Below are 25738 nucleotides of genomic sequence, written 5' to 3'. Positions count from 1 at the left end.
TCGGTAATTTGTAATAGTGTTAAAACCTACCTAGGTGCTGATATTCAATCTGACCACAATCCTTTAGTGGGCGTGTATAGAACCAAGTTAAAAAAAACACGCAGAAAAACTGTAAAAAACATGACATGAGAACATTGAAATGTAGTGAAGTAAAAGAAATAGTCAGCAAAACAATAAATAGAAAATTCAAAGAAATCGATAATACAACGGAAAGTACAGAAGAGAAGATAGAATCCCTTAATGAAACGATAGCCGACATTAAAGACAATTTTATGAAGAACGAAGAAGGTAAGAATAAGACATGGATGACGACAGAGATTCTGCAGTTGATGGAAGAAAGAACGAAAAACAAGAACAATAACTTTATGTATAAATCATTACAACGAGATATGCAGAGAAAGAATGCCAGAAATGCCAGAAAAATTATGGATATTCTAACAAAAGCTCAAATAGATAATAAAGACCGGCGTATAATACAAAATTTATACTGGAATCAATCAACCACAATAAGAACAAATGTTGGTGATGCACTGACGGAAGCGATCCAGATTGTGCTAGGCGTTAGACAAGGATGTATACTTTCACCTACATTAATTAACCTATATTCAGAGGAAATATTTAGTGAAGCCTTGAAAATTGCGAACATGGAATCCTTTGAATGGAGAACGCCTAAACAACATCCGCTATGCAGGTGACAGCGTTATTTTTGAAGACAGTTTAAACAGTTTACAGCAACTAATATACAAAGTAAATGAAGTAAGTGAAAGATTTGGACTACAAGTATACATATCAAAAACTAAATTTATGGCCATCAGCAAAAATAAAATTAGAGACGTCCAACTGCTTATCAAGAATACACTAGTGGACCGAGTAAAATAGTTTTTCTATCTTGGAACAATAGTAAAGGAACAATGGGGTCACTCACAAGAAGTAAAATGTAGAATAGAGAAGGCTAGGAGTGCATTCAACATGGCCAAACTCTTTCAAAGCAACAACCTTAATCTGGAGATAAAAGTAAGGCTCCTATGATGTTATATCTTCTCGATATTATACTGCGTAGTTGAATCCTGGACACTCACTGAAGCGATGGAGAAAAAACTTGAAGCCTTCGAGATGTGGCTATATAGAAGTATCCTAAGGATATCATGGACGGACAAGATAACGAACGAAACTGTACTACGAAGAATGGGGAAAGAAAGAGAAGTGATGTATATGATTAAAAGGAGAAAGTTAGAATATCTCGGACACATAATGAGAAACGGCAATAAATACAGATTACTGAAAATAATCCTTCAACGCAAAGTATTCGGAAAGCGAGGAATTGGGAGAAGAAGAATATCATGGTTAATAAATCTGAGGAAATGATTCTCCACAACAACAACTAATCTATTTAAAGTATCAGTTAATACAATAATTATAGCCAGAATGATTCGCCAATATTTTAAACGAATAGGCACCAAAAGGAGAAGAATCCGTAATTGCTCTTAAAACCGTCGTTACAGTAGAAAATACATGTTTTAAATAAAACCCACCAATCGGTTCAAAAATTTGTACGTTTTTTATATTTATGTAATCCAATCTACATCAAAGAAATATTCCATTATGTTGGACAAGACATTTATATATATAAAGATTTTAATCAAAGATTCTACACAACCATCAAGATATGAGTGCTTTTAATTTCCAGATATACCATTCTAATGTGCAATGCCTGCTGTTAGCTTGAACTATGACTTACTGTTAATTTTCATTAGTGCATTCTGCTAATTAAACGAATTGTTTGTTTCGTCAAATCAAAAGAATAAAAGATACAATTTATTAGTCAGTTCTCTGCATATCAACTATGTTCCGTAATAAATTAAGCGAGTGAAATGCATTATTTCTTAAATTGATATTTATGATTCGTTTTAATTAAAGGTAGTACTCGGATAAAACAATTGAATACAACAGTTACTGATGTTTCTCTAGAAACATCTGAAAATTACTCTTGTATTATATTAACAGATTAATAAAATCTAATAATGAATTGTTTGCAAATGTGAGTCCATTTTCAAAAGGGAAAAATAATTCTTATTTGTGACGTGCCCCTGCCTTATCGGGAACAAGTAATTCTAAATAATTTCCTGCTTATAAAATAATTGATTGTACCCATTGACAACAGTGATCGCTGTACAATGATACTGTATAATGACTATTTTTCTGAAAGCGACACTCTGGAATGCCAACGGGATAACCCAACATGCCCAAGAGGTCAAAGTCTTCATAATCAACGACAACATTGACCTAATGCTGATATCTGAAACCCACTTTACCAGCCGCAGCTATTTCAAATGTCATAATTATGTAATATATAGCACGAATCATCCAGACGGTACGCTGTTCAGCAGTCATAATCAATAAATCAATTACGCATCACGAGCACAGCAAAACCACTAAAGACTATTTGCAAGCCACCAGCATTTCCATTGAAGATTGGGAAGGGCCATTAACAATAATAGCAATCTACTGCCCACCACGACATAATATAAACAAAACAACAATTCACACAGTTCTTCAGATCTCTTGGAAACAGATGCTTGACAGGCGGAAACTATAACGCTAAACATACACCTGAAGATCTACACTAATTTCCCCAAAAGTAAGACAACTTTATATGCGTATGTAAGACAACAATCTTAAAAACATATCCACGGGCGAACCTACCTACTGGTCCACCGATAGAAATAAAATACCAGATCTGGTAGATTTTGATGTCATCATGGGTTTATCAAACAACCACTTAAGGGTTGCTTCTTGTTATGATCTGTCTTCTAACCATTCTCCTGTTTTAATAGAAGTAAGTTCAGAAATTCTTTACAGAACACCATCTGCCACATTAACTAATAAATCCACAAACTGAGAACAATTTAGAGAATTATTAAGCAATAAATTAAAATTAAATATCTCACTACAAACAAACCTAAAAATTAAGAATGCGACAGAACCTTAACCAATCCATACAAGAAGCTGCATAGGAATTAACGGCAATCAAGGAAATAAACCGCCCTACTCATAAACTACTCAATAAACTCCAACAAAAAATTATTAAGAAACGAATATAAGAACGTAGATGGCAGCTGACGAGTTCACCACAAAAAATGCCCAATCTGCATAGAGCTACAGCATAGTTAAAAGCGTCATTCAATAACCACAAAAACAATGGTATACATTATTATCTCAGACATCTTTCGCCTACAGTTTTGCCTACTTTCTCCAAACCTCCAATCCGTAGTGAAGATGGCACATAGGCAGAAAGCAATCTCTACTCTGCGCAGGTAATATTTACAAATCGTAAGGGATACTGCCCTCCGGTATTGTTAAACCTTTCTGAAGTAAAGGTCAACCTCCGCCTCAGAAAGACGACATAAAATACTTGGTAATGCATTTGAATCGCAGGTTTACACGGAAAACGCACATATTTATCAAACGAAAACAGTTGGGTCTTAAATTCAACAAACCATATTAGTTAATAGGCCGAAAGCCAAAACTGTCCATCGACAAGAAAATTTTAACATATAAAGTTATTTTAAAACCCATTTGGAGCTATGAAATTCAGCTATGGGGAAGACCACTTAGATTCAGCAGTGACATTTTTAAAAGATTCCAATAGAAATTCCTCCAAATGATAACAAATGCTTCATGGTGCGTTCCAAATAGGACGATTGCACGAGATATCAAAATGACAACTGTCAACGAAGAAATCACCAAACTCCGCCAACAATATGATCAGAGACTTACAGACCACTCCACTAAACTAGCCCAAAATTTAATGACACAACTAATCGGACGATAAAATCTAAAAGCAGAAGCCCAACCAAACCCTAAGACATAAGTGACTCTATTCCAATGCCAAGAATACACAGGAAATTGTCAATGGGCAATTTTCTACAAGACATTTGTTTTTAATAATATTTATATTGTTAAATATTTACTTATTGTTAAATATTTACTATTTACAGACAATTTACTTATTTTAATTACATTACAGATTGTAAATATATTGGGATAAAAAAATAAAATAATTATTTGTGTAAATTATGTGTTAACCAAGGTCTACGGACCTACCCCAATGTTTGTTATTATGGTAGATATAAATAAAGTAGATTTTTTAAAATGTGTTGAATTTTTCTTCGAAAGACTATTTAAAAGGAGTTCTAACGTCACGTCTGTCCGGATGTCTCCACACACTAGTTCCACCATGGCGATCAGCTGATCCCTGAGCCAACATCACATGGACTGGAACAGAAGGAAAAGCCTACGCGGCCATGGCCGGCGTTCACTAGGATGGATAATCGTAAATAAAAGAAAAAAAAGAACAAATCTTTATCAATCAGGCTGGAAACAGTGGTGAAGCAACAGCGGTGACCAAGATAAGTGAAAAATATTCATCCCCGAACTAATAAGTGTTCCTGCGTTCGCGCTGGGAATCATCATTGTTAGATAGACGTTAGTATAGACGATGGAACAAACAACTGCGACATTACATCCGCCTGGAGATATATTTAAATATTTGGAACTGCTAAGGTTGAATAGGACAAATCCTGGACCCAATAACGTATAAGTAAAAGACAGGGGTGAAGATTACATGAGTAAAATATTTTTTTTTTCGTTTTCTTTAACACAATGGACAGAGAAAAAAGGAAGACGGAAGGAGAAGCCTATATTCGAAATTGGATAAAAAAAAGGGCTTTAGATAGATAAAGAAATAGTATCTATTGTTGTGTATAGTCCATAATATCTAGTCTTCTAAAAAACCGTTTTGTCCGTTTTAAAGCTACTGTCTACTTAATAATTTTGCAGAAAAAATATCTAAGTAAACAGTGTCTAATGAAAATACCTAGAGCTAATGGGAGCTAGATAGATATTTTTGAATAGCTAGAATAACCTTGTAGCTTCCGTACGGTGTGTAATATTGTCCAAGTAATTTGCACTCAGTTCCTTTTCCAATTTTCGGAGATCTTCCACGATCTGGCTTTCCGGGATACGGCATAAAAATTTTGATTCAAAAAACGGAATAATTATCTGCTATTTCACTTATAAACTAACTCATTACCAACAACTCCTTTGTACTCTGGCACTTATGTTGTTCCATTACTTCGAATCATTAGATGATCAGTCAGGTTACTAGATCACTTTTTAATTTTAGCATCATGATAAGAATACTATTTAAAGAGAAATTTTTGAGCAAGATTTTTTTTTTAATGGCATAGACTTTATTCATTCAGCCAGTAAAATAAATATATTGTTAAGTAAGAGATTATTAAGAAAGTTCCGTAAGATCTATCCCACATAGAAAGAGTTCCTTGATGAAAATGAAGAAGTACATAGTTCGAGAACTTTCAAGATGACATCGAGAATACATCATCATCAAAGAGTAGTATTTTGAGTTTTGAAGTTTATTGGTGTCATTGAGTTATTGTAAACAAGTACTGTAATATTGTTGGTGTTCTGATTCTGACTTGATTTCAAAGAAGTGTAACAATATTTTCGAAGATATAATCGAAAGGATTCGGATTTTTTATTATCATTCACCAAAAATGGCTGCCGAAACCCAAGAGCTTAAAAAACTTTCTCATATTTTAAGATGTTATTTACAACCTCCTTATTATTATTTTTAAATAATTACCTCATCATGCGAGATACCAAGGTTTACAAATAAAAATTCGCAACTTTTCAAAGGACTTAAATAATATGTATAGCGATGATTTCGTTGACGGCAACCACATAAAAAGTTATATTTATTATAGAACTTCACCTTTTAAATGACATAAGGTAGCTTAAAATATTTTCTGTCGAGCATTCGTAGGCCAGTCAAAGATTGATTGAAAATTTTTTATCTCTTTAGCGATGAAGATTTTGGCATAAACATTTTTTGACATGTTAATCAACAGGCTTGAGACAAATTATTTTAAATATTTTTTTATTTGTACAATACTTAAAAATACAAGTATGCGATTTAATACATCTTTATTTCAAAATCAATATACCAACATACCCAAAGCAGTCTGTTGACCAATTAAACAATATGAAAGAAATCTAAGACTAAAATAAAAATTAATTACAAATCTCACAATTTTAAAAAAAACTGGAGCAATAGACAGGATAAACAAAGAGGTAATTAAGTATGCAGGTACTTGTAGCAACTTAAAACTCCTACACGTTTTTAATATGAACTAGTACATATACGAAATCCCGAACCTAAGTACAATGTCATCAATATAGTTATTAACAAATTTGTTGGGGTTCATCATTGATTTTCAGCAGTACAAATAGTCAGATAGCTAAGCAAACCGGTCAATCGTGATTATGTGTGGATGATTGTTATATAGTATATCCAGTATAATGACAGTCGTTTTCAAACAGTCGTATGAAATCAATTAACTCTTCTTGACTATTTACCAGAAGGGCTGTGTCAGCTGCAAAACTTGGTTGTTTATTTTTCGGCCATTTATTGAGTTACCCTTTTACCATCCTTCAAACGCTCTTCTGATCATCATCATCATCATTCTCAGCATATTCTACCGATTATGGTGTAGCCTCACTTATATATTCATTCTTCATATCTGCCCACGATTGCCTAAAATTCACTTTTCTGTGCCATGTTGTACCGGCTTTTTTCCTGGTCCAATTTCCCATCTTAAATTTGTACCTCTCTTTAGTGTCAAAGTTTCGCATCCGTATGTCATGATTGGTAGTATACACTGATCAAATGTTTTTTTCTTCAGGTGGATTGGCATCTTCGATTTAAATATAACTGCATTTCTAACAAAAGACTTCCAAGCTAGTCTCATTCTTCTGTTGATTTCTGGAAGTAAGGAGCCATATTTATGTATTAATTGTCCCAGGTATACATACTCGTTTACTGTCTCAAATGCAGTGTTGTTTATTATTACATCTTGGACATCCACTAACTCGTTGTACATGGTTTTTGTTTTTGTGAAGTTTATTTTTAGACCAACTTCATTGCTAGCTACATTTAGGTCGCTTATAAGTTCTTGTGGTTCTGCAGGATTATTAGCAATTAGAACGATATCGTCTGCAAATCTTAGATGGCTGAGGTATTCTCCATCAATGGATATTTCTTTGTTCTCCCAGTTCATGTTGCTGAATATATATTCTAGAGTTGCAGTGAAGAGCTTTGGTGATATTGCGTCTCCTTGTCGGACGCATCTGATAGTGGGATATTCTGGAGTGTTTTCATAAGTTTTTACCTTAGCTTTTACTTGTCTGTATTGTATTTGCTAAAGTTTCTATCTACGGTTTGTCAATGCTTTGGTTGGTCAAAGCTTCTATTACTACCTTGGGATATATAGAATCGAAAGCCTTCTCGAAATCTATGAAGGTTCTAATGCGTTTGTTAATTTGTTGTTGATGATCTTTGTGACTATTTTGTATATGATTGGTAGTAGACTTATAGGTCTGTAGTTTTTGATATCCTCTTTGCTACCTTTCTTATGAATGAGAATTATGTTTGTTGTATTCCAGTGGTCTGGTATGCATCTCGATCTTAGTCAGTTCGTAAATATGACTGTTAAGACATTCCAGGTTTTATTGCCAGCGTATTTAAGCAGTTCCATTGTTATACCATCTATTCCAGCTGCTTTACCGTTTTTCATTTTTGTAATTGTCGATTCTACTTCTATCGAGAAAGCATACGATAGCGTGCCGAGGAAACAACTATGGGAAGCAATGAGAAGAATGCGCGTTAGAGAGAAATGGGTGAATATAACACAAAGACTGTATAAAGAAACACAGGTGCAAATAAAGTTAGGTAATGAAATAACAAAAACAATCACCGCAACAAAAGGCCTCAAACGGGGATGTGGTCTCTCACCTACACTTTTTAACATATATATAGATCAGGCTTGAAAAGATGGTATAAAAAATGCGGAACAATGGGCATACCAGTACAAGAGAATATATTACATTCACTACTTTTCGCAGATGATCAAGTCATTTTTGCACAAGACAGGGAGGATATGGAATATATGATAAGGAAAGTAAAGGAAGAATATGAACTTTGGGGACTCAAGATAAATATGTGCAAGACCGAATACTTATATATTGGACCCGAGGTTGCAGATTTGAACTTAAGTTTAGAAGAAGAGACTATTAAGAGTTGTAAGGCTTTTAAGTATTTACGGTCAATGATTAGCCGAGATGGTACTTGTATGAAAGATATAGAAATGAAAATAGCACGGGGAAAACAAGCCACAAGAGCACTTCATGGAGTGATATGGAACAACACTCTAACCAAAGAAAACAAAAAGGGGATCTTTCAAAGCATAGTGATGAATATTACCCTATATGGAGCGGAAGTATGGCCAATGACAACAACAATACGAAATAAAATAAGAACAGTTGAACTGGACTTTATGAGAAGATGTCTACAAATCACAAGAGCGGATAGAATAAGATCGGAGGAAATATGGAACAGAATGGAAGTAAAATGCTCAATTACAAAAAAGTTGGAAAACAGAGCCCTGCAGTGGTACGGGCATGTACAAAGAATGCCAGAGCATAGGTGGCCGAAAAGAATATTAAACTGGGACCCGCCGGGAAGAAGACGGAGAGGAAGACCTGCTACAAGATGGAAAACATACCTCAGAAATGCCTATCTATCATATAGATAGAGACCTCAGAGAAGGTGACTGGGAGAATAGAGTGCTGTGGAGGACGAAAACGGCGAACTCATAATGGGAAAAGCCGAAGAAGAAAAAGATTCTACTTCTTTCGGAAGGAGTTGTGATACATCTTCTTGGTTACTGATTACTTCTTCAAGTGTGTCAGGGCCTTTTCTACCAGTCTTTCATTGTATTTTCTTATGTCTTCCTTAATACTTTTCCTTATTGTCTTACAAAGTTCTGTGTATTGTATTCGCTGTATGTTGCTACTTACTTTCATTTCCCTTCTTTGTTTTAGCATTATTTTAGTTTTATCAGACGGTTTACTATGTTCATTTTGTTGTTGTGAGCCTCCGATTTCTTCGGCACTATCAAGGATGATTTCCATTAATTGAGAGCTGTCGATTTGGTCATGTAATTTTTCATCAATTGTCCTTTGGTACTGATCTGAGTTTTCTTTTAGATTGTTAATATTTATACCGGTTACTCTGGGTTTTGTGATTAATTTTATTCTTTCTAGTTTCAGATCTAGCACAATTTTTGCTCTGATTAGTCTATGGTATATTAAAAAATATTAGTGCCGTGTCATCTCAGCCTTCGAATTTCTCTCAAATATTCTCTTCCAACAAATTATTTCTTGTTACTCATTAGCACAGATTTTTTCATCAAGCTTTTCTCAAACCAAGTCTAATTCGTGCAAAATTTTCCACAATTTGTCTCTTGTTAGAAGTATATAAGTTTCATCCCTATTGAGGTCTGCTAAAAGTGTGTCGAAAGTACATATCTTATTTTGAAAATAAAATAAATGAACCTATTTTGGAATTATTTGTTTTACAATTCTATTTGCAGCGGTTTTCTTGCTGATGACATTTTTGGGGCTTCTGTAATAGTTTTTTGACGTCATTGTTTTTAAATAATTGTAAAATTCGATTAAAAATTGTATTAATAGTGCTTTAAACATTATTTCTATATACAGATCCATATTTTGTTAAAAAGAATTCTTCCAACCGGCCTATATTGTCAAAAATTGCTTATATTTACAAAGACAAGTGGCACCGTCTGAATGTACCTGTCGTTATTTATGATTACGATAAAAATTTCTTAAGGTTTCGGTTATTTAAAACGGATTTACGCTAAAAGCTTTTTCGTGAAATCAAAAGGAGTCGCCTAAATTATGTCTTTTCGAAAAAATGCAAGGACATTCAAGTAAAATATAGGTTATATCAGAGAATGTGTTTGTGCTCAGTGTGTTTTTATAAATTATAAATGTTTTCTTTAATACGACAGACAAAAACATTGTTTACGTTTTAAAATTCTATTGCATAATGATAGAAAGATATTTTTCAAACATTTATCTGTCCTTTGATTATACTGCTGAAGAGTTATTTTATTATTATGACTGAGGACCTTGACGAATGGGAAGTGTTGGGTGCTGTGTAGTATCTTCTAAGTATTGTAAAGTGATTTAGAACTCTGCTATATAGGGTGAAAGACGAGAAGTATAAAGAAATAGTTAATAGTAGAGATGTAATATATTTTATAAAAATATGTAGGCTTAGATGGGCTGGAAATGTGTCAAGATCCAATGAAAATTACTTTACTAGACGAACCCAATTAGCGGCACCAATAGGAAATAGGAGTAGAGGTAAACCAACACTGGGGTGGAGGAATGGTGTGGATGAGGACGCAAAGAAGATCGGCGCACGGCGCAGCAAACTGACAACAGTTGGAGATGAATAGAAACGATTGGCAAAATAGATTGGCGAAGGTTGAGGCTCAACTAGGGCTGTAACATCACTGATGATGATGATAAAGGGTGAAAGTGTGGGCCTTACTGAATGCGTCGATTTACCAACGCAAATGTTTTGCAAAGTATAGTTTAAGATTAAAAATGCGTATTCCACCGAATGAGGGATGAAAGCTTTGACTTAAACGGTCCCTTGTACTCAGAAAGTTACTATCAAATTCTCCCAATATTCGAGGACAAGCCAAAATACAGTTTTAACTGCAGGTATTTTATATTCGTTTAAAATATAAAATTATTAGTGCACAAGTAGAAGAAAATTACAAATTCTATTTGACAAACAAACATTTCCGCGTAAAATGTGCAGTGCACAAAATATCTTATGACGTTTTCTAACTTATAGTTCCAAAATATTTTGTCTTATTTATTTAATAATATATAAGATCGTCTTTAATTACAAAATTTTATTGCAACTAGAAAAAAAGCTGATACGTATAGAAAAAATAATAAATGTGAAAATCAACTTCACGTTGAAAGTTCGGGACCTACAGAAAAGTTGGAGCTGGTTGTTCCACTGAACATCCACCCAGCAAGAAAATTACTTTTGAATTAAATGTATCATTAGAGCTAGTCGGGCAAAGGCAAAGAAAACAAAACTTCCCACGAAGGAAATATGTAATGACATGTTAGTCTCCCGACCAGAGGCGTAACGGAACAATTTCAAAGTAAATTTTTAATAACAGCATCCTACACTAATATCTAGATTGACGGGATTCCCTTCGGCAATAATTTAAAAACAGAAATCGTTCTAGGGCACGGTAAGTTGGTTCTCTTCTTTTCGTGCTTGCCTCTTTGTTTGTAACTTTTCTAATAGATATATAATACAGGATGGCCGTGCACATTATATTTGTAACGCTAGGGTAGAAATTTAAATTGATTGTTCAGACATCAAATTTAGCTACAGCTCTTCAAAGGGCGTTTTTTTTTCAGTATGTACTTTAGTATTAGTTCATTCAATTTTATTCATTTAGTCAAATAAAAAGCTGAATAAATGAAATTATAAAAGCAGGTTAAGCCAGAGAGATGAACTACACAGAGATTAAAATGACATCGAGGAACAAAAAGAATGAAAAAACTTGAAAAAAGTTGCATCTAGAGACGACGATGATCTGCCTTCGAGAACGTTCCGGTGAATAGTGAACGTGATAGTGCAAGTACATAGAGGTGGACTATTCCAGAATATTCTAGTACATAATAACTTGTATATATAAGCACCGTTTTTATGAGTTAAAGTTACTTGATAAGATATTATCGGGCTGTAAACTTATAAATAAATATATTTATATAAATTAGAACCGCTCGTTTTATTTAAAAACGGTACAGTGGTGTCACGGTGTGAGATTTAAAAATAAATTCAGCAGTGACATTTAAAAACGACTTTTGAACTTTTGAAAAGTATTGTTGGTCGGGAACATCCGCGTAGTTCGGTAGAAATCTTTGTAAAAAAAGAACATTTAAAAAGTACCTGTGTGTGAATGACTAAAGATGCTGCTAGTACAACTTTAAGTAAAACTGTTGCGTAAGAACGCGATGAAAACTGTCCAAGAAGATCGTCCAAGAATGACTGAAGAATGTTCTCAAAAAAAAATGGAGATGACCCAGAGACATTCCATTTTCAATCAGCAGAAGAAGCAGTTTTAATGAAGATCGAAGAAATTTCTAGAAAAAATGATAATAATTTCGAAAATGTTTCTAGAAGATTCGACGAGAAATTTGAAAATGTCTCGCAAATGATTGAAGAAACTTTTAGAAAGAATGATGAAAGATTTGGTGAAACGTCTCAAATTATTAAAGAAGCAGCTAGACAAAATGATGAGAAATTCGAAGATATTTCTAGAAGATTTTATGAGACTTCTCAAATAATTAAAGAAGTATGTAGTCAGAATAATAAGAAATTTGAAGAAGTTTCTAGAACATTCGATAAGATACAGAAAAATGTAAATAACGTAGAAGAGAAGATAAAATAATTAGAGACCATGATAACCAATACAAAACTGCTACCACCAGTTAATGCAGTAGTTTTAGATCCTATAGTGAAAGAAGAATCACCTAGAGACGAAACGACACATCTTATGAGATTCAAATTGTCTCCATTTGATGGAAAGTCTTCTTGGTCCATATACCTTAGACAATTTGAAGCTATTGCGACAGCCAATCATTGGACAGGACAAGAAAAGGCTGTTTCCTTACTGACTGCTGCTTTATAAGGTGATACTGCGGATATCCTAAGATCGATTCCTAAGGGTCAAGAAAAATGTTACCAGACCTTGTTCACTCGACTAGACAAACGTTACGGAGATGCCCATCTATAACAAGTCTACAAGGAGCAACTAAGAATTATAATTCAACGAGCAAGTGAAAATTTGCAAGAGTTTGAAGCAGATGTTGGTCGTATAGTGCGGTTGGCTTATCCGGAGGTACCAGACAACATTTTGGAAGAAATTGCTGTAGATACCTTCGTCAATGGGTTAAAAGAAAGTGAATTACAGAAAGCTTTACGACTAGCACGACCGAACGTTCTAGATGAAGCGCTCGCTATTGCCTTGGAACATGAAACAGCTAGTTAGTAGAGTTAAAGTTAGTTGATAAAATATTATCGTATAAATAAATATATTTATATAAATTAGAACCGCTCGTTTTATTTAAATACGGTACACTATTGTGTATTCAAAGATGGAAATCTAAAATTATACCATATATTACTAGTACGAGTAATATTTCAAGTTTTTCATATAAGGAATCCTTATGCTTGTCATTCATTAATTTATAATCCCAATTTTGAGAAATTATGAATCAGTCATCAGTCCAATTAACCTAACTCGTTAATAAGTAATTCATCTTTTACAGCCATTTCCGTAATGGTTCTCAGTACTTCGGTAGTGATTTTTATCGGAACGATTTAAAAACTATAATTATATCACAAATTCGATCATTTACATAATAGTTTGGCACTTGCTTTCACGGCGAAACAATACGATTTTCTCACGTTATTACTTGATATTTTGATAAACAAAAGAATTGAAATAAAACTAAATTAAAAATCGATTTTCAACTAAATTAGGTGTCGAAATGATGACGTCAATAAGAAAACGAACTCAAATAAAACACTGAGAATGACTTGTTACGAAATTGTTGTATTTTTTTTAATAAAGTCACGAGAATCTTTTAGTGTCAATGCATCTTCCACGAGTGAAATATTTTAAGATGAGAACAAGTTATAATTAAATGGTAATATATTTAGGAGGGGTAAATTATTTATTAAAGTTTGATATTCAGAATTAGATCTAAGTTCGCCTAATGTGCAAATATATTTGTAAATATTTTCCATTTTTTATCGGAACAAGGGAACCTTTTAAAATAGAGTACAAGAACACTAGAGATGGGCTTCACATTAGCACTTCCAGCTTTCTATAAATGTCAGCTATTATTTTGCAATTTGAATTTTATCAAGAGCGTTTTTAAACGTTGGGAAATATGCTTCCCACTCGAAGCATTATTTACTTGGATCTTTCCTGTATATTGCAACTTTTAAGCGTTTGTCTTATCTTGTCTTAAATAAATTAAAAATAATAAAATTTTTAGTACGTAAACTTTCAAGATTTTTTACTTATACAGGACATTTTCATTTGCATTGGTTGCAAAATCATTAGTACTAAATACTGAGGGAGCAATGTTCATGGACAAATACATGAAAAATGACGGAAATATAAAAATATAATAAAGTGAACACAATGAATATTATTATTTCCTACTTTTTATTCTTAATATAAATGGTATTACAACGTGTTCTCTCATAGTACGGTTTCTATATTTAGAAATCGTTCTAAATCAAAAAATCAATATATTATGTCGTTACTATTATTTTTTAAGCGGGTTTTGTGTGTTTCTTGCCTGTAAACTGTCTAAATTATACATAGCACCAAGGATGAAACAACGATATAACGAGGAAGTCAGAAATGACAACGATTATCTTCTGACAGACTTCTGCAGCTCAAATGAATTAAGTATTAATAATACTTTTTTAACAACAATCTTTGGATCAACAATTTTCTAACAACTGAATCTTTGTCGCAATATAACATTTATATTAACTGTCGTTTCATTTTTTTTTATTTTAGTACTTCATTCCATATTCTATATCTATATTTCTTTGTCCTATTTGTTTCTCATTTTTGGGCCAATATGACGACGTCGTCGGCGAATGCTCCTTCTGAAATCTCTACTCTTCTTAAATTTCTATAACCCTCATGCATTTTTTTTCACTTTTACATTACATTCTTTAATTATCTGATCCATGTATATTATAAATAGCGTTGGATTTAATCCTCCTCCTTGTCTCAGACCTCCGTTTGTAGTAAATGGTTTTGATGTTCTATTTTGACTAATAACATCGTTGATATTGCTGTTCTTTTGTTCAATATTTTTGGTATATTTTCATGGCAGTACTTAAGAGTGTTATTCTTCTATAGTTGTTGCAATCCGTTCTATTACCCTTTTTATACATCGGTACTATTTGGGAATTCTGTCAGTCAATTGGTATCTGTTCTTCTCTCCATATGACATTAAATATTTTTAGTAATAAGTCTGTTGCATCACTTGTTATTCTGCCATACTCTGGTGCCTTCCCGTTTTTCATTTCTGCAATAGCTTCTTGCAGCTCATTTATGGTTATTGAATCTACATTATCATCTTTTATTCTTTGGTTAAACATGTTATTTTCTTTTTGATAGCAGTTAGTTTGTAGTATCTCTTGGAAATATTCTCTCCATCTGTTCATTATTTATTTTCTTTTGTGAGAAGTTTGCCAGTTTTATTCTTTATGTTTTTGATGTCTGATATTAAAAATGTTAAAATCTTTGGATGCACAGCATACGTACTACATGTACCTAAATAATTCAGATGATTATGATAGGATATCTAAATACAGGGGTACAGTTTGTGGAATGTAAAAGAACAAAAAGTAGTAACCATCAGAGATGTAGCTTTTAATCAAAACAATTTTTTTTTGTAAGAAAAACAAAGCACAGATTCAAATTAATGAATAGAAAAAGTTAAAGAAGACGGTAGAAGTAGAACCTGAGTACAAGCGAAAAGGATAGAGAAAATGTAATTTTACCTGAAAGGCACAAAAGAAAGATAAAAAATACCAGAGAAATACACTGACTACGTGCTACATATGGCTTTATGCTTATGACGTCATGTCTTTTGTAGGAATGGTTTTAGAAACAGTAGAAGAGTTAAAAGGTAGAGAAGATCAGAATTTATTTGCAAGGGTATTTGCAAGACGATAGGTATAAGGTAAGAGTAGTTGTCAGAGGTTTTACACTAAAAGAGAGTTTTAATTATGAAGATTTTTGTACTCACTAGTTCCAAACATGATAATAATTAGAATACTTCTGACAATTAGAAAGATAAAATAGAATTAAAAAACTTTCTTGGGTTAGAAATAGATTAGGATAACGAAAATGGCATTTTAAAGATAAACCAAAAGAGATACCTAATTCGAGAAATTTAGTTTTGACGATTTGAAGATTTTGACAAATCAAGATAATGATAGTAATAAAATCATTATCGAATACGAGATCCCATAGGATGCGTATTGTATTTGATGTTGTTCTATACCTGCTATTAGCTATGCAATAAATTATTTAAGCAGATTTCACGATAAAAACCGAAGTTATGCATGGGTAAGTCTTAAAATAATTCAAACATATTTAAAGGGGACTATACTTAATTTTTGAAAGAAAAATACAAGAACAATGTATATTTGTTATGTAAATACAAAATTGCGGTTGGCAGATAGTTAATTTATTATTTAATTGTAATGCTGCTGATCATGTAGGTACTATTTGTTTACAAATGACTCTTTAAGACACACCTGTCAGAATTGGCATTATGATTTAGTCAAATAAAACTCAACTATTCGATTGATCGACTATGATTTTAGTTCCAATTAAAAAAGAAAAAATTTGTATAATTTTACAAAAAAAAATTATTTTCGAAAACGTTAAGTAAATTATTTTTATTTCAATTCGTAGTTCATTCACAAAAATCATAATGATTAAAAGAGTTAGAGAAACTTAGATAAAAAGTGTCCATGTGAAAAAGTAGACGGTACCTGAATTTTTTTTCAGTACACAAAGTAACAATAACAGTAATCGATTATTATTAACGATATTAATACAACCCATCATAAAATTATACTTTTTACGTTATAATCATCATAAAAAATTACTATTATATAAAATCTATCCTTGAATCAATCCTGCTTGTACCATAATTATTACGAGTATTACCTAACACCTCATTATTCAAGGTATAAATACTTTTTTTTAACGTAGAAATGAAGTTTTTCTTAATATAAAATTATAAATTTGTAAAACTTACTAGTATCAGCAACCGCGTAACCCGCAACAACCAGCACAACAATCAAAAACATTTTTGAAAAAAAAAGGTCCTTTTGTTAAAAATATATTAGATACAACGCTGCATTTTTAAACTAAATTTCACAAAAATTTGAATATTTGGTACCCCCGATCTGTCAACCCACGAACGTCAACAAACGTATCTCGCGTAGTACTGTAGTCGGCACGGTACTTCCCTCGTTCAGCTTCGAATTTAACTGACATTCGACTTCGACCAGCAGTAAACGGACTAACTTGGATTTAGCAGTGACGATATACAACAACCACTTCTTGTATTCTGGTGGGGTCGACGTTCTTTAACGTTGAGACTCGCTGCAGTGTCGTGCATCATGAGAGCTTTATCATTGATTGTCGACCTTTTTTTTAAGTTTTATGTCATTTATCGGCGGTTTTATAACAATGCAATAACCACCGAAGAATTTTATCGAACTTTTGCTACCCAAGCCATAAATATGAAATTAAAAATATGCTTACAGGATGAATCCGTCTAAATTTGAGAAAAGTTGCGAGCGATATAATATATACATGCCAAAATAATATATATTATTTAGCTTTTTTTGTTGTTTCCATCTCTTCTTATGTCTCCAAACACCCTGCATAATTCCGTTTCTCTTCTACTTAGCAAGATGCACTTTCTTCTGCAATAATTGAAGACTCTTCTTCTTTTCTTTTGGGATCATAATCTTGGATGGGTCTTTGTCCGTCTGGCCATTTCCTTGTGCCCTTCTTCTCTTTTGTACCCTTTTCCTCAGTTGCCTCGCATTCATAGTGTTCAGGTCGTCTTCCAAGTCACCCAACCATTTCGTTTTGGGTCTTCCATAGGCTTCCATTGTAATAATTTCTTTGTCGTTTTTGTAATTTGTTGTCTTTAGACATGTCCCCACCATGAAAGTTTTTAACTTTTAACAAATCTTACAATATTATACCCTTCATTCAATTCATTAATCTTATCCATTTTCCTGATTCTTCATGTGCCTTTGCACCGGGCCGTATAATTTTCTCAGTATCTGTCTCTCGAATATCTCTCGAATGCTCTTCATCTTTTTATGTCGTTACCCAAGTCTCACAACCATAGGTTACGACGGGTCTAATTAATGTTCTGTATATAGTCATTTTGGTTGTTTTGTTTAATAATTTCGACATTAGTCACCTTGGTTTTTCTCCTGACCTGTTGGTTTATTATTTTGTCACTCAGTGTTATTCCTAACATGGATCATTCGAGTCTTTTCTGTGGGATTCTCAGTTTGGTAGCCGAGTGTTTCTTTTCCGTATATCAACACTGGAAGGACGCATTTATCAAAGAACTACAGTTATCAGAATCTAGATATAGTTTTGTCACCATTGATGATACAAAATTTTTAAGAAATAATCTAAAAACAATCCAAAACATAAGATTTTTCGGAACTAGCTACAAAGATACTTGGCCACTTAGAAAGAATGCCAAATAATCGAGCTGTAAAAGTAATCCAGGGATGGAAATCATAAAGGAAATAGGACCAAAGGAAGGCGCTGTAAAAGGTGGATCGACGATGTAGAGGAAGATCTTATAACCACGAACATGAGGCTGTGGTAAAGAAAAGTATCCCACAAGGCAAAATGGAAGAACGTTGTTAAGCAGGACAAGACCCACAAGGGTTGTGCACCATTAAAAGAAGAAGAAGAAGCTTCCAAAATACAAAAGATGTATTCTCATAGTTGCCGATAGACTATTTTCTGGTGAGCGCTAATAAAGGGAATAGATTACAAGACAAAAGCGGCATGTATTGGAAGCAACCACTACTTGGTAATCACGAGACTGAAATCAATAGAAGAACAGGGGACAAGAAAGGAAAATTAAAAAATAAAAGCTGTAAACTAAAAGAAAAAGATAAAGAAAATAAACTAAGAAAAATTAGATAACATAATAAAATATAAAGAAAGGAATACAAATATTGAGAAAAATGGGAAGATCTAAAAAATTCATAATAATAATAATAATAAAAGCAGTTAAAGAAACATGCGACAAGACAAAAATACCAAATATAAACATGAGAAGAACCAAATGGTAAACAGAGGAGAAACAACCGAGGATTATGAAACTTAGAAACAAACACGAAAGGAAGTCAAAGTAGCAGTCAAAAAAGTCAAAGAGATGTCATGGGAGGAATTTAGGCAGACGATGCCAAGAAACTAGAGGCAAACTCTTCTATGCTACTCTAAAACAACTAAGACAAAAGAAGGTACCCAGAACGACCAATATAAAAGAAAAAGACGGAAATATATTAACAGAAGATGAAAAACTAATGAAGAGTGGCGAATTTATTTTAAAGAGCTAACATACAGAGACATGGAAAACCTAGATAAAGAAAAAAGACATAAACGAAGACCAAGTGAGAGATCCCATAAAAAGAGAAGAATTAGAGAAGGCAATAGAGATGGTTAAACTAAGTGAAACAGTAGGGAATGATAACATCATCTCAGAGTAATAATACGGTACAAAGGAAAAGAGGGAAAAGAATTTCTACAGGAATTAATAAACAACATAATGAATAAAGTAAAAGATAAGACTAGAAAACAAATATTCTATTAGTAATACTTAATAAGGCAGACAAAAGAAACTGTATTAACTATTGGGGCATAACCATATCAGGTATACGAGGAAAAGTTTTTGCAAGAATACTAGAGAAAATAATAAAGACTAAAATAGATTCAACATTAGATCCAAAGACTTACAAAACAAGTGTTCTAAATATGAGTGCAAGGAAAAAACAGAAGAGGAAGACCAAGAGCTAGATTGGTATGGGATGTCAGGAAGAAAGTTGTGAAGAGGGGTTTAGTATGGGAAGAAGTACGAAATCAAACGCATGACAGGAAAACGTGGAGACAAATATGAAGAGCTCAACCCAAACTGCCTTACACCTAAAGACAGAAAGGCTTAGGATTAAGTAAGTACATAAAGTTAAAAAATATAGTAAATAATACTACCTTATTATTGCGAACTTTAACCTATTTAACTAAGCAGGTTGCAAGTGAAGGGATATCTCGCAAGAATAATACGACATCTAAACTTAAAACTAACTTCAACTACTAAATGATTCAATATTCAAAATTTCCTCGCACTTGGCCAAATGCTATAGAAAAATTCTGGAAACTCGATATAACAATAGAAGAAAAAAGTATTTTAATTATATGCCAATTATAATTTCTTGCATTAGTGATGAACGTAGTAATGATGATCATGATGATACTATTTAATTCCAAGAGAATTTTTGTAATCTTCTGTCATAAAAACTTGCTATTATGCATTTAAAAATCGAGTATAGTAATAGAAGAAAAATTAACAGAAAAGCATTAGTTAGAAAGATCGTTATACAATTTTGAAATTTAAGTATATTTTTGTGGTACTCGTTTAAACAGTTAAACAGATACAAAACCTGTTTGCTATTTTGTTCTTCCATATAGTGTATAAAACTCCTGCAACAAAGTTGTTAATATGTTTGCGGGCTAACACTTTTTGCAGAAATGCCGTTAACGCGACACACTAATTGAGATAATACGAAACCATCGTGGCTTAACCATATTTTTCATCCTATAATCCATTGCTCGCGGTGTTTCTTACCTGAACCGTAACTATCACATTCTTATGATGAAAAAACTGCACGGGATGCAGAACAGACAACGGAGAACAGTTGTAAAAGTCTTGAGGACAATAACGAAATGCATCATTCCCACTCCCAATCATTACAATGATTATCCTGCTGAGATGTTTACCTTAAACAGTACTAGAGGATAAGAAGAAAATGACTTATTATTTATGTCTCCCGATAAGTATGAAAGATACTGAAGTAACTTTAGCATTCACATTCTACACTGACAATTGGCAACGGTACTAAAGCACAGGGTTGTATTCACGAATTTTTGAATAAATTTTTTTACAATAAAATCTGGGAACATCTGGGTCACATATTCCATCTTTGGTAGTGTTACGAAAGTAGATGTGAAATCTGAAAATAAATTTAGATAAATCCAAAATACTTGTATTTAGAAGAGGAGGTGGTGTGATCAGGGATTCTTGGCAACTGAATGATCGAGTTTTAGAGGTAGTGAATAACTATAATTATTTGAAAATGATAGTAACACTGAATGAGTGGAGTGTGTTTAGAGTAAAATCACAAGGTTAACATTTAATACAAGATCTGATGCTAAAAGGTTATTAGAAATTATTCATACTTATGTACATCTCTAAAGAAAATAAAAGAAGAATATACAACACCATAATAAAAAGTATCACAACATATGAATGCGAAGTGTGGCCCCTAAAAGACAGAACAGAGAAAATGCTTAGAGCAACAGAAATGGACTTCTGGCGCCGCTCGGCGGGAATCTCCAGACGCGACAGAATAACAAACGAGAGAGTCCGAGAAATCACACATAATATTGTTGATGACATCAAAACGACACAACTCAGATGGTATGGACATTTAAGGAGAATGCCGGAGAATAGAATACCAAGACAAATTCTTGAATGGCAACCAAGAGGTAGGCGAAGACCAGGAAGGCCTAGAAGAAGTTGGAGAGAAGGAGTTGATAAAGAAATCAGAGAAAGAGAACTGGAGGACGATCTATGGAACGATAGAATGAGATGGAGATTGGAAATCGGAAGACGTCGAAGAACGTTGTAAACCGACATTATATATATTCATACTTATGTGGTAGGACCAATTACCCTTCAAAGTCATGATGAAGGAAAATATTTTGTAACAATTATTATTCGTTTTTTAAGTTTTGGTACAGAATATTTTGGTGAGAATATGGTACAGTCAAAATTCAATAAAAATATGGCAAATTTAAGATAGAATAATGGAGGAAAATAAACTTTAAATAATATTAGACACTTACGTAGGAAGACGGAAAGATGAATAGATTATACCACACTGTACATGCCAGAACATAGTGGGAAATCAAGGTAATTCAATAGGAGTTATATTCACATAGATATGATAGAAGAAGTTAATATGCCAAAAACATTCTGGAATAAAGCGATAAGGGTTTTAGCGTATACTTTGAACCTAACTTCGAAAAATCATTTAAATAATGAAACCTGTTAAAGTGTGGAATGATAACCTGATATTAAAAATATGAAAATATTTGGATGCGCAGCATGTATGCATGATTCTAAACAATTTAGAGGGAAGTTAGCTATATCCGAAAATATGATTATGATATTTTATACAAAAACAGGGTGTAGATTTTGAAACGTATATGAACAAAATGTAGTAACCGTCAGAGATTAAGTTTTTAATGAAAACGATTTTGGTTTTAAGAAAAACATATACAGAAAGGTATATAGGAAAAGAATACATAACAGAATTGGGACAGGAAAGGGAAAACTCATCCCTGTCTCATCATAGTAACTACTTCTACTCTACTAAGTTCATTTCTACCCAACAACTTTAACCTAATCTGTTTCAACATCGAGCATTTTCCCAAAAAATGTATCACATCTTCCCTTTCCTTCGTGTTACATATTGAGCAAAACATTTCATCATTTCTTCCAGGTCGATTATTCAAATATAGAACTCTACATATTAATTTGAACAGCTATAGAATGTCCCCAAGATTTTCAATTACCAATAGATAATGTATGTTTACTCCTTCTTTCTGCAGTTCTTTTTAATGTTCACAAAAATTTGATTCGAGCACTCTATTCTCAGCTTGTATCTCTTGCTTCTTATTATCTATCATACTACGCCAACTATTTCTCCATTTCCATTCAAACCTAACCTCAATACTAAATTTTTCTCCCATGCTCGTCCAATCTTTGCTCTCATGATTTTTTTTTTTAAATTCTAGCAACCTATTAGTCGAATATTCTAGAATTCTTTCAATATATTTTGTATGTAAACTTATTGTATATAAGCTTATTTTAGCAATACCTTTTACAAATCTAACATAAAGTTAGGACAATACCTTGGACAAGAAAACATTTTTAAATAATCTTCTCTTCTTCAAGTGCCATCTCCGCGGCGGAGGTCGGCAATCATCATAGCTATTCGGACTTTTGAGACGGCTGCTCTGAAAAGTTCATTTGTACATCCGTACCACTCTCTCAGGTTGCGCAGCCATGACATTCTACGCCTCCCTATGCTTCTCTTTCCTTGGATCTTTCCCTGCATAATCAGTTGGAGCAAGGTGTATATATTTTAAATAATACATTCTTCTAATTGTTTTCATCTCATCGTACTCATAAGGACTCCATATCTGAGCCCCATAAATCAAAATTGATCTTACGACCGACTAATACATTATTACTTTAGCCGAAAGTCTAAAGCCTTAGACATTAAACTACTCCAAACTGTGTGAATAGCCACCTTTGCCAAACTCTGGCGCTTCTTCTGATGAGTTTTAATCGTCATTTATACACCGGTATTTAGGCGGTACGCCCTTCCGGTAGGGATCTATGGAGGAGTATCACCGAGCCGCAAGCCCTTATCTCTTGCCGTACTGCTCCACCATAGGCCGATCAGACACCAGCATATTCTAGTCTAAGCCGCAGATTCATTTAGAATTTTAAACTGCTGCGTTAGCCTTTTTGTTTTCTGTACACCGAGCTGGGGATCGAACTCACATCCACTGAGCCACTCGCAGTGAAGCGAATGAGAACCGACCACCCAGCCCGCTTGGCTATCTGACCGACTAATCGTCAACTATCATTTCCAAATAATTATAGTTATTTACTACCTCCAAGACTTGATCATTCAGTTTCCGAGAATCCCTGATTACACCACCTCCTCTTCTAAATACAAGTATTTTGGATTTATCTAAATGTATTTTCAAATTCCACATCCTGTTCACTTATGATTTGTTGTAGCACCTTCAGAATGATTGCCATCAAAACCAAATGATCTGCATTTAATAAAAGTCTTATAATTAAACAGAAACTTGAAAAATCGAATTTTTAAACAAGAAATTTTGTTCTTCCTCATCTTTGCATGCTTATTTGTTTCGATTAACTCTTCTTACTACTAATGGATAGTTGGAGTAAATAAATAAAATTTATCGAAGCCTGTTCTGGAAATGTGTTCCACTTCGAATTTAAAAATCGCAAATGGCCATTATATAATGCCAGGTTATGATAAAACGGTCGATCGGCGTCTTATAAACTTCAAGATGTAACTTCGAAGAATGCGAGAATTTCTTAATAATCGAACATCATTATGAACATATATCAATTGATAAACAAAGAATACCGATGACATTTTCACATTTACGGAATTGCAGAATAATGAAATAATAAGTATTTTATTAAAGTCTTGAATGTATTTATGCGGCTGAACCCAAAGTCGTAGTATAAACTGTCAGCTTTCAATCATATCTTCTACTTATTTTATATAGTAGAACTTGTTTTAGGAATGTAAAGATGTATTGTATAATTATGTAGATCAGCCAGACATTTTTAAATACTCACAATTCCAAATGCAGATCAATTAACATAAAGAGATCAAAGAATAAATGTGGAATACCTTAGAACGCAATCCGCAGATTTTATCATTTGCTATTCCTTTGATAATATCCATCAAATCGACATCAAATGTCCGAAAAATTTTTAAAGCTATAAAAATGAAAAGACCTCCAATATAATAAAAGGTAGGTACACTAAAATGATGGCATCTAAAGAGGAGAGACAGAGGATATGGGATCTGAGAGAGTTTAATGCCGGGTATTGTGACACATGAGATTCTCAAGGAACAGGAACAAGGACAGGAAGGGATTAATATTTTGTGGCAAATGATAAGTAGGATATATGGGGAAGAAAGGATGTCCAATGCATGGTCGTTCTAATCCTTCTTCAACTCTTGGGGATGAGATCGAGGTGAAATTAGTGCTGCACATCAAATTGCCAAAGTATGGTTTTGCTCCCACTCCTGACCATATACGAACTGTGGCATTTGAGTTAGCATAAAAATTTATTATAAGTCACACATTCAATAGAAACAACAATAAAGTTGGGTTTGACTGGTTTTTACGACTCCTTCCAAACCTATTACTGCGAAAAGGTGAATGAGATTCTTTGGACACGGTAAAGAATTAAACCATACTTCGGTCTGCTGCAAAGTATTTTAACTAATACCAGTCAATTAATAAATACGCCGGGCATATTTTCAACGTAGATGAGATAAGTTTACAATTAAATAATAGGCCTGGACATGTACTCGCTTCTAAAGGATCCAAGAATGTCCCTACTATTACATCAGGAGAGAAAGGAGAAACGATGTCTATGATAAGCTGCTGCAATGTCAGTGTTGAAGGTGTATTTTTACCTCCGTATTCTATTTTTAAAGGAAAAAATAGAAAAGGAGAATACGTGGATGTAATGCCACCTGGAACAATGTTTCTAATGTCCGAAAAATCTGTTTACCGAAAACAACAAAATTATAATGTTGTGCTTACCCAGTCATACTACACATTTTCTGCAGCCGTTGGACCGAGCTTTTTCGAAATCTTTGAAGGCTAATTTTTACTCGAGATGTTAGAACTATATCAGAAATAACCCAACAAGAAAAATTACACGTGGTGAGTTATTAGGAAATGCGTGGAAAATCTCAGCAACGGTGAAAAATGGAACATCTGGATTTGTGGCCACAGGATCCCGATACCCTTTGATCCCGATTAAATTCCAGAGCACACTTTTTTGTCCATAAATAAGAGCTCGTCAGCTGTAGTAGGATAACATAGTAAAACAGAAATATATCTAAATATTTTAGATCAGCCAGGTCCTTCACATACAGACATTACTCTAGTCCTTGATGAAGAAACTGCAGCTGGTAAATCTGATGTTGAAGACTCAAATGTAATACCTGGAAAAG

At 33.4% G+C, this 25738-nt stretch overlaps 2 protein-coding genes across 2 annotated transcripts in view; one reads left to right on the top strand and one right to left on the bottom strand.

Annotated features, from left to right (window-relative positions):
- LOC140432920 (uncharacterized) overlaps positions 1 to 17135 on the bottom strand; it is a 79600-nt gene extending 62465 nt beyond the window's left edge. The window contains exon 1 of the mRNA XM_072521093.1: positions 16855 to 17135. Coding sequence (XP_072377194.1) covers positions 16855 to 16906 — 52 coding nt within the window. The 5' untranslated portion in view covers positions 16907 to 17135. The remainder of the gene's footprint in view (positions 1 to 16854) is intronic.
- Positions 1 to 25738, top strand: part of Pld (Phospholipase D) — a 384903-nt gene that overhangs the window by 65489 nt on the left and 293676 nt on the right. The gene's annotated exons all lie outside the window — the stretch shown is intronic.

This window comes from Diabrotica undecimpunctata, chromosome 1 (assembly GCF_040954645.1).
Source record: "Diabrotica undecimpunctata isolate CICGRU chromosome 1, icDiaUnde3, whole genome shotgun sequence".
Classification (NCBI taxonomy): domain Eukaryota; kingdom Metazoa; phylum Arthropoda; class Insecta; order Coleoptera; family Chrysomelidae; genus Diabrotica; species Diabrotica undecimpunctata.
The sequence above is the reverse complement of the archived record's forward strand: the minus strand, read 5'-3'. Positions and strand labels throughout refer to the sequence as shown.